Source organism: Gekko japonicus, unplaced genomic scaffold (assembly GCF_001447785.1).
Source record: "Gekko japonicus isolate JY-2015 unplaced genomic scaffold, Gekko_japonicus_V1.1 scaffold971, whole genome shotgun sequence".
In the NCBI taxonomy this organism is placed as follows: Eukaryota; Metazoa; Chordata; class Lepidosauria; order Squamata; family Gekkonidae; genus Gekko; species Gekko japonicus.
In genome coordinates, this window is record NW_015173151.1 from 282,457 (window position 1) to 293,264 (window position 10,808).

At 47.7% G+C, this 10,808-nt stretch overlaps 1 protein-coding gene across 1 annotated transcript in view; it reads right to left on the reverse strand.

The window, feature by feature from the left end:
• Window positions 1–5,051: 5,051 nt before the first annotated feature.
• LOC107119778 (soluble scavenger receptor cysteine-rich domain-containing protein SSC5D-like) overlaps window positions 5,052–10,808 on the reverse strand; it is a 26,172-nt gene continuing 20,415 nt past the window's right edge. The window contains 5 exon segments of the mRNA XM_015422372.1: window positions 5,052–5,604; window positions 5,607–5,644; window positions 6,194–6,358; window positions 7,894–9,303; window positions 10,728–10,808. The exon segment at window positions 10,728–10,808 is cut by the window's right edge and continues 26 nt beyond it. Of these exon segments, the coding sequence (XP_015277858.1) occupies window positions 5,272–5,604; window positions 5,607–5,644; window positions 6,194–6,358; window positions 7,894–9,303; window positions 10,728–10,808 (2,027 nt within the window). The 3' untranslated portion in view covers window positions 5,052–5,271.

Below are 10,808 nucleotides of genomic sequence, written 5' to 3' on the forward strand. Positions count from 1 at the left end.
TTTTACAGCTTCCAGACATGTCTATTCTCCGTGTGAAGAGGTGGGAACCCCAACGAGTTCTTTCCAGCTTCTGAACATTTCAGGAGCTGAGGCCTGACATTGTACTGCCATCAGGTTTAATTAGGGATGCCAACTCCTTGCTTGGGAATACCTGGAGATTTGGGGATGGAGACTAGAAATGGCAGGGGACCTCAGCAGGGTGTAATTCCATAGAATCTGTCATACAAAGCAGCCATTTTCTCCAGGGGAACTTATTTATTTATTTATTTATACATTCCATTTATATACCGCTCTAACCTTTTTTGACAGGTCTCTGAGCGGTTTACATATAGTTCCAAATTCCAGTTCATCTAACTAGGGCCACATTGTCAATGGGGTAATGTCTGCCTACCAGCACCCTGGGCTTGTTGGTATCCGGCTTCTGGCTTCCTCCCGCGGCTCCGGGTGTCGGCGTTCTTCTGGTGCCCTTCTGGAGCAGGTCTTCTGGGAAGCTTCCTCCGGCAGGCCTCGTTCTGGCGCGCGGCCCCGAGTCGGTTGCAGCCTCGGCTAATGTCCTTGACGGCTCCTGCCGCGCCGCGCCACACGTCACCGCGCTCTCCAAGCTTACGCCTCTCCGGGCTCCGACTCCGACATCACTCTCCAACCTGCCTCCGCCTCTGCCGTTGCTCCGCTTGGAACACCAGGAACTGCTCCGCCACCATTGCCGCCGCCGCCTCGACCTCCCAAGGAGGAGGGTGCCCCCCGCCACCTAGGGGCAGGTACCCAATTTATCTACTTGCCATTTAAATGCTTTCGAACCGCTGGGTGGGCGGGAGACTTGACTCTGTCATTTGGAGATGACTTGTAATTCTGGGATATCTTCTAACCACCACCACCTCCCCAGTTGGAAGTTGGCAGCCATAGGCTTCAGACCTTCAGTCACCGATCTCAAGGAAGGGCCTGGAGTTCTCTCCAAGTTAAAAAGGCTCTCCAGCCAACAGAGATCAGTTCCCCTGGAGGGAATAGCAGATTTAGCACACTCCCATCGAGCTCCCTCCCCACCCAAACTCCAGCCTTGCCAGGCACTATCCCCATATCTCCAGGAATTTCCCCACTGGTGGAACTGGCAGCCTGACAAGAAGCCACATTGCCTAATTGATTCCAGAGAGGCTAACGTTTTCTTGCCTGCAATTGACACCTCTGTGTGTCATTTTTACAAAGAGAGTAGTGAAAGTATCTTCTTGACTTGGCTTCAGGTGTGAAAACGTTTCACGCTAGCCTTGTCGACAAGAATAAAAGGATTTGCTGCAGCAGACCAAAGGTCTAGCATTCTTCTGTCCCCAGCAGTGGTCCATCTGGGATGTTCTGCTAATTAAGATAACCACAATTTTGTATTCATATATACTGGGGTGGATCCAACCATCCTCCAAGTAGCCCTCCTCCAACCTGAGAAGCCTTCCATCAGCTTAAGTGGCTCTTCCTCTAACAGAAGAACCACTTCATTTCCAGGAAGAAGGAGGAGGAGGAGGTTGGATTTATACCCTGCCCTTCACTCGGAGTCTCACAGCAGCTTACAATCATCTTCCCTTCCTCTCCCCACAACAGACACCCTGTGAGGTAGATGGGGCTGAGAGAGCTCTGAGAGAACTGCTCTTGAGAGAACAGCTCTGAGAGAACTGTGACTGACCCAATGTCACCCAGCTGGCTGCATGTGGAAGAGTGGGGGATCAAACCCAGTTCTCCAGATTAGAGTTTGCTGCTCTTAACCATTACACCAAACTGGCTCTCCAGAAATTGACAAAGGCTTCAAACATGAGCCAAAAGGAAAGGTGGGGTATAAATATTTAACTAAGGTCCCAGTCACACCGGTGAGATAATCTGGGGGCGAAGTGAGGCTTTTTGTTCCAGAGCAAAAGGAAGCGAGGTATCATGATCAGACGTTTCCCCCGAAGCTCCATGCACATGCCCTCAACCGCAATCACACGTTGATGGTGAAGCATGGCAAAGAAGGGTTCAGCTGTAATGTGTTTGTGTTGTGCGCATGCACAATTCCACGTTTGCATGCATACTACCGGATGCAACGGGATATCAGCGCTTCCATGATCCGATGCCCGCCCGTGCCCCGTGTTTTCCAGAAAATACTGTACTTCCCCTGGTATCTTTTAACTCTGCTTCTTCGGCCGGGCGATACGGGTTGACGATGGGTGCAGGACACTTGCCAGATGTTCCCGTGTGATTGCGCCCGTAAAATCCGCCCAGCACTTGTCTCTATCATGCGGCTAATTCTGCATGTGACAGGACCCTAAATAAACTTTGCTCAGTGGAGTGGTTGGGCTGGGGTAGGACCCAACCCACCACCTCTAGATGGGGACATTCCAAGCTGAGTGATAGAGCTATCAGCCTTGAATTCTGCTAATCTATTTAAAATAACAACAAACCTACCTAAACCAGCATTTATCAGATATTGAAATTACTGGTTTTAGTTATTTTCATGGCTCTGTTAATGAAGATGGTGCGTTATGGAAAGAAATAGTTCCTTCCTGTTCCTAGGAGTGTATAAACTCCAACACCATGCAAAGTTTTGGCCCTGAAATCAACATGAAAGTCTGGCAAACCCAGGCTCAAAAGTAAGCCTTTGTATTGACTTTGTTATTATGATTCAATCTTCATTCCCACTGAGGTCACTTGAAAAAAATCCAGCCAATTTTAATGACCTGTCAGTGCAATCCTATGCAGCTCAACCTAAACACATGGGCTGAGACTGAAGTAACCCTGAACAGGATTGCATTTTTTATTGCATGACTGCATCTATTCTTATTGTCAAGGCGAATGGCGACATTGATATCAATTTCAGCTTTTGTTATGGCCAACTTCTGTCAAACAAGAATTCAGATACTAGTAAAATTAATGGCTAAAAAGCATCCCTCTAACTAGATGATTCAGGGATGGCTTACACTGTTGTAGAGACTTGTGGGTGGAAGATTTTTAACTGTCAGAGGGATTAGTTAGCCACATTGCTTAGGCTGCATGTGTCCATGACCCTGCGATGCCACCTGGCGGCCAGTTCAGGAAACAGATTTCCTGCCTGTGAAGCAGCCTAGATCGTATTTAGTTGAGCGTTAAGAACCCTTCCAAGGGATTCATACCTGCCAGTTTTTGAAAACCCCAAAGGGACATTGCATGTGGCTAAGGTTCCATTTTCAAACCCCAGAAATTCCAGAGTCAGGTAGCAGGATTATTGTGCAAGGAATGAGCAGTTGATCCCCAGCAGCTACTGGGTATTTCCTCAGTTGGAGGGGGAAGTATATATCCTCTGGTTAGTCAATGGCCTTGGTGATTTATCTAGAGCTATTTGCTCTGTAGGTACTATTATTATTCCGGATGGACTGAATAGTAAGGTGCTGCACGGGAATATTCTCCACAGCTCCTGTCTTTTCTAGGCCTCCCAGTTATTAATGATCGTTGTTTCCTTTTTGCACAGAATTAGAGCCAAACAGTTGATGGCATAGAAAGGTACAAGGGCCAACTGGCAAAGGGAAATGAATGGGATTTGCCTGATCTCATTCGACATCCACGGATGCTTCCCCCCAAAAAAGGATAAATCAACCAACCTTACATGCTGAAGTATGAAATTCTTATTTTCATATGAAAATCTCTTTGTGGCAGCCGTTACCCAACTCATAATTGCTTCTGCTTTTTTCGTATGGAAATTGCCAGTAGCCCGCCGTGTTCAGTTTCTTAAAATCCACGTATTTCTTTGGGTAGCATCCTTTCAGATATGTGTTGACATGTTCCTGTACTTAGAATCGTAGAATCCTAGAATCAAGAGAGTTGGAAGGGGCGATCCAGGCCATCTAGTCCAACCCCTGTTCAATGCAGGATTAGCCTAGAGAATCCCTGACAAGTGTATAATACTTAAAATGGTACTATTTAGAACTCTCCAAGCAAAGTGTGTAGATAAGGACAGAAGCAACACCTTTTCACCTTTTTTTTTTTTTACTGTGTATGGAGGGGTAAGGATGCCAGCCTCCAGGTGGGACTCAGGATCCTCCGGAATTACAACTGAACTCCAGACTACAGAGATTGGTTCCCCCTGGAGGAAATGGATGCTTTGGAGGATAGACTCTATGGCACTGTACCTCTGAGTTCCCTGTCTTCCCCAGACACCACCCCAAAATCTCCAGGAGATTCCCGTTTTGGATCTGGCAACCATCCCCCCCCCCAGTAGCCAGGGGGACATGGCAACCCTAATGGAAGCTTAGACCACAAGTAATGTAAAATGCAGCCATCCTGGACCACTGTTCTCCTATAGTCTCTTTCTGCTTAGGGCACACTTGGGGTTGCATGGGTTGACCCTGAGGAATGGGCTCCCCAGCTTTGACTAAATAGTCTTCTGGCCTTTCCCAACTCTATGGCTTGGATCCCGTATCCTCATTTTGCTTGCACTTCGGTTTGCCAGCTGTAGAGGCTGCCCTCCCCCGTGAAGTGCACTTCTACTAGTGTCAGGCATTTCCGTCCACACAAAACCAGAGTCTTTCAAGGTTCTGAAAAGAGGGCAGAACACACTCAGCAGCAGAAGACGGCCTCCACAGTGGACAAGCCGTTTTCCGTTCTATCGGCCCAAAGGCGAAAGGCCAAACACCAAGAGCACAATCCACGTAATACCTTTTTTTATTAAGACCAACCCAACGACATATAACAATGTGCAAGCTTTCAAGTCTGTCAGAACTCTTCATCAGGCCAGACGTTATAAAATTTTTAAAAAGAAAAAGCGGCAGGGGGAGAGTAGATTTTTTTCCAGGTCATGATTTTGTGACTCTTTCATTCCAGCATATGGTAGGATCTTCTGGCAGGCAAAGAAGAATCAGGTTTCCTCAGTGGACAAACTGAAGCGCTAGCTACCTCCAGAGTGGACAAACCGTTTTCCGTTCTGTCGGCCTAGAGGCGAAAGGCCAAACACCGAGAGCACAATCCATATAATAGCTTTTTTTTATTAAGACCAACCCAACGACATATAACAATGTGCAAGCTTTCAAGTCCGTCAGAACTCTTCATCAGGCCAGACGTTATAAAATTTTTAAAAAGAAAAGGGGCGGGGGGAGAGTAGATTTTTCCAGGTCATGATTTTCTGACTTTTTCATTCCAGCATATGGTAGGATCTTCTGGCAGGCAAAGAAGAATCAGGTTTCCTCAGTGGACAAACTGAAGCGCTAGCTGAAAGAAGGCATAGGAACCAGAGTCTCTGTGGCAGGAGGGGCAACTTCCTTTCTGTACAGGAAGTACTGGGCTGTTTCATTGTCCGGGCAGCTGGTTTTGTATTTCACCCTCATTCTGTCGGCAGGGAACTGAAGATGGTGGTGCTGGAACCGGCTGCATTAGGGCAGGCAGCACCCCTACCAGCTGGTGCACAGAAGTCACCAGCTCAGCCAAACTGCGGGCCACGGCCTCCAGCTGAGAGCCCTGTTGCTGGATGGCTGTGGTGAGGGAGCCCAGCTCCCCACGAAGACCGTCCATAGCATGGACCATATTTCCCATGGTGTCTGCTGAACAGCAGCAGTCTTGATGCTCTTTCCTTGGCTCCTGCCTAACAGGGCAACCAGTGGACGATCCGCTGAGCTGAGTAGGAGAGATGATGACTTGGGCTGGCCTGGTGTGGAGGCAGTCTCTGTAGGAGATGAAAAATAATAGAGAGGCAATGACTGAATGAATTTTATTGTTACGGCGCTTAGCCAGCAATTAGAGGCAATGACTGTATTGTGCCTCTGACATCATACTCACAGTAGCCCAAAAAGGAATAGCTCCATGAAGAGAGATTGCTATGATGCAACCATGGGGCCCTCTCATCTACATAAGCCTCGCGTGACACAGCTATACAGCAAAAAAAACCAAACACACACCCTACAGAAGCATCACTTAGGTTGGCTTTGGGTATGGCCAAAGCGCAAAGGTGAATAAGAAGTATCAACAGGGAGAATTCATCTGAGAAAACAGATAGGCCAGGGAGGGGTTTGGACCAAAGAGGCAACAAGAAGTCCCATTCTGAAGGTCTTTGCAGAACCCCTGCCAAGTTCAGGCCTGGGGCAAGCGTCACAGCAGAGTTCCTTGTTCCTTTTTCACTATGAAAGCTACAGGAAGGGGAGGGAGTGGTTGTAATGCTTCTCATCAAAGGAGAAGTCTTCATGGGATGTGCAAGTGCTATACCTTTGGAACTTACCTGACTCTCTCCCAGTGACTTCTGAGCTGAGGTCTTCCTCAGATGGACCGTCTACGTCAAATGTATACAGCGCTGGACTTTGGGACAACACATCATTCACACTAGAAACATCTGTTCCAGTCCATGAGCTTGAGGCACTGGGAACAATGGTGGACTCCGTTACACCTGGAGAAGGAGAATGTGGTTAGGAGAAGTGGGAGTGAGGGCCACACAACCCAGAAAAAGCAAGATATAGGTGGGCTTTGGTATGGTTGTTGGTAGGGTTGCCAACCTCTGGGGGTATCTAGAGATCTCTCCTGCTCTCACAATTGATCTCTAGATGATCAAGCTCAGTTCCCCTTAGGGCTCCCAAGTACCTACCTACAATCCGGCGGGGGACACATGCTTCCCCGCCGGAAGATTCTTGCTTGGAACACAGGCGCTGCACTATTCCGTCGCCCAGACATGACGTAGGCACGTAGCTGGGCGACGCTCTGGTAATGGGACTGGAAACTCGATGGTTTTTAAATTATATTTATGATCATTTAAACTAGCTTGTTGTAAGCTGCTTTGACATTTTTGAGGAGGAGGAGGTTGGATTTATACCCCGCCGTTCACTTGGAGTCTCAGAGCGGCTTAAATCGCCTTCCCTTCCTTTCCCCACAACAGGCACCCTGTGAGGTAGGTGGGGCTGAGGGAGCTCTGAAAGGACGGCTCTTGAGAGAAACAGCTCTGAGAGAACTGTGACTGATCCAAGGTCACTCAGCTGGCTGCACATGGAGAAGTGGGGAATCCAACCTAGTTCTCCAGATTAGAGTCTGCTGCTCTTAACCACTTCACCAAACAATGTGCATAAACAAGGAACCAACCACCACATCCAGCCACTGCCAAGGATTCTAGGGCACCTCATAAAGGACATTCCCATTGGATTAATCCCTGTACTGCACAAATTGACAGCCCACTCTAGAAGAAGTGGGCTGTGGGTGTAAAGGCTCTGTAGAAGCCCGGCAAATAGCCGAGTGACCTGCTGGGGCCCAGGCTGCAGCAGGGGCCCATTGCTGACTGTTTATAGAGGCCTACCCCATAACTGCTGCCACTTCCAGAACGAGACGCACAAACAGCTGTCCATCTCTTCTGAAATAATGAAAAACTGAGAGATGCCACTCAGCTGGTACCTGTTGATGACCTTTCCATGCAAATACCTCTTCCCTGGACAGGTGGTGCCTCCATCTGCTAGCTCACTTGTTTGTTTGACTCCTCCCTATCTATCTCAGGTGAGAAGGAAGGCAAGGCAGAGAGTGAGAATCTGCAGTTGCTCTTCACTGTTTGTAGAGGCCCATCCCATAACTGCTGCCACTTCCAGAACAAGGAGACACACAAACAGCTGTCCATCTCTTCTGAAATAATGAAAAACTGAGAGATGCCACTCAGCTGGTACCTGTTGATGACCTTTCCATGCAAATACCTCTTCACTGGACAGGTGGTGCCTCCATCTGCTAGCTCACTTGCTTGTTTGACTCCTCCCTATCTATCTCAGGTGAGAAGGAAGGCAAGGCAGAGAGTGAGAATCTGCAGTTGCTCTTCATTCCCCCCTTTCATGGCTATAGAGCCATGAAGAGCAAGGACACCCTCCACCAGCTCCCCTGTCATGGGGCCCCACTGAAGGTTTGTTGCACAGGAGCCCTTGGCATGCTGACGCCAGCAGTGGGGCACTTCCTCACCTGTGGACCTCACAGTATGGGGATCTTTGTCCAACACCTCTTTTTGCTTTGGATTTGAATCTCCGTTGGAGGCTGGGACTTTGGGGCTGGTTTCTTCCCTGTTGTTCATAGGTTGTATGTTCTGAGTGGCCGTTTGCATGCCCATCTCCCTTGTAGCCTCCAAGCTCTTTGAAGATGGGAACAGTTCCATTCCTCCATGAGTGGCTGACTCCATGTCATTCTCAGATTCCCAAACCCACATGGCAGAAGGTGGGTGACCTTCAGCAGGGGTGTTGGTGGGTTCCCGTGTGACTGATGGCACTCTAGCGGTGTCGTTCCTCTGGACTTGAGTCACCGTCTCCATGACAACTTGTGCATCTGGGAGAAGTTCTGTTCCTGAAAAGCTGGTCGGCTCAGTTTCCCTCTCAGATTCTACAACCCAAATGCCAGCGGTGGGCTGAATTTCGGTGGAGGAGCTACTTGCTTCTGCTTTTTGTGTGACTGAAGGTTCCTGGGACATGTTGTCCCCATGGACAGAAGAAGGCACACTCTCCCCTGCAGCCTGGAGGCCCTGTTTGACTGTGACAGTCCCTGGAGGACTTGGTGGATCAGTTTTTACCTCAGATTCCAGATCCCACATAGCAGAGGCTGGCTGAGTTTCAGCAGAGGAGGGGGTGGGTTCCTGTGTGATTGGTTGCAACCCAGGGGTATCATCCCACTGGACTTCAGTCACTGTCTCCATTGCATCTTTGAGGTCTTTTATGCCTGGGAGAAGTCCTGTGCCTGAAAAGCTGGTCGGCTCAGTTTCCCTCTCAGATTCTACAACCCAAATGCCAGCGGTGGGATGAATTTCGGTGGAGGAGCTACTTGGTTCTGCTTTTTGTTTGACTGCAGGTTTCTTGGATGTGTTGTCCCATTGGATGAAAGGCTCAGTCTCCTCTGCACCCTGTAGGCCTTGTCTGAGCATGACTGTTCCTGAAGGGCTGGGTGGCTCAGTTTCTCTCTCAAGTTCCAGATCCCACATGGTTGAAAGTGGCTGAGACTCGACAGAGGGGTCTGTAGGTTCTGGTCTGTGGGTATGTGTAGGTGACCTTGTCTTCAGGGGGCTGCAGGATTCTATGTCATGAACATCTGGCAGAACCTCTTGGCCTGGGGTTGTCTCCTGTATATTCCAGGGACTTGTGGGGTCTTCCCTCTCCACCTCAAGCTCCATCTCATGTGTGGGTGGTAGGAATAGCTCATCAGGGTGCCATGGGCTAGGAAATTCCATCTCCCAAGCAGGAGGTAAACCCTGCGTAGGAACCTCAGCCTCATCCAAAGTATTTTGCAGCCCTGATGTATCTGCAGGATTTGGCCCCTGTGTGGTGAGGATCGGTTCAGCTGTACTTGACTCTGTGGCAGGTTTTGGCAATGACAGGGGCTTCCACATGCCTGAAAAACACAAAAGACACACCAGTGTGGAATTAACAGGAATCAGCTGTGCCAAGAAACACTTGAAGAAAAGAGCAGCAGCTCCGGGCAGACTATAAAGCATTTACACTCGGCAGAGCAGTGCTACCATTGAGATTTGTTTTTTAAAAAGTATACAGGCAGCAAAACCACACAAAAAGCACTAGAATGCATGGGCTGACAAATGTCATGTGGAATCTCGGTGCGAGGGGGTGGGAGTGAATGATTGTCCATTCCATACTAAAAGCCTAGTGTGGAGGCTGCACAGGTCTCCCTAATGAAGAAGTTTTCAATTCTTTTTCAATTGTTTCCAAACCCCACTCTCCAGAACTTGCTGTCATTGTCTGTTATTGAAGGGCTGTCATGTAGAAGATGGAGCAGATCTATTCTCTCTTGCTTCGGATTGCAAGACTAGATCTTTTTTTTTATTATTTATGTATTTTCCGTTACAAAAAACAAACAAAAAAGAAGTTCAATTTTACATAACAATCTTTTGAGTGTACTTTATACATTTTTTTCCATCCATTTATCTACCTTGTTCCACCTTTTCTTAAAAACTTTGTCATCTCTCCCTACTAATATTTGATTTAATTTGTCCGCTTCAGCTATTTCCAGGATTTTCTCGACTATCTCATCTTTTCTGGGTAATGTATCAGTTTTCCAATTCTTGGCTACAAGGATTCTGCTTACTGTGAGAATATATAAAATAACACAGTGATCGTCCTTGCTCAATCTATCTGGTATCATGTTCAAAAGAAACGTTTCGGGACGGTTTTGCAATTCTATGTCTGTTAACTCTTTTATCAGGTTTTTAACCATTTTCCAAAAGCTACATATTTTTTCACATCTCCACCAAGTATGGTAATAAGTACCTATGTTATTTTTACATCTCCAGCAACTATCTGAGACATTCTTATAACATTTGGAGAGTTTATCTGGGGTCCAGTGCCACCTGTAAAACATCTTAAATATATTCTCTTTATATGTCGTGGCTTTTACAATTTTCAAAGATTTCCACATTTTTTCCCATTCTTCTGAATGTATTATGTGGCCAATATTTTGTTCCCAGGTTTTCATGCTGGGTTTAACTGCTATCTCTTTCATACTGTCATTCAATAGGAAATTGTATAGTTTTTGGATTTGCTTATCCGCGTTTTCAAGCAGAGGCTGGATGGCTATCTTTGGGGTATGTTGTAGGGCTATCTTTCGGCTTTGCTCCCGCAGAGTGCAGGGGGTTGGACTAGATGACCTACAAGGTCCCTTCCAACTCTAACATTCTATGATTCTATGACCCCATAAGTTCAGACTGGGCCGAGTAATCATGGCGCTCTTGGAGAAACACTATCTGGAACCAGGCAAACATGCTCTCTGAATACGACTGGACAGAAACTGAGTAGCTGCCCCACCTGTGCAGATGACAGAAGCATCCTCATGATGGTTGCAGTTATGCACCCCCCAGGGCTGGGATTGGCAGTGCTGCAGAGTAG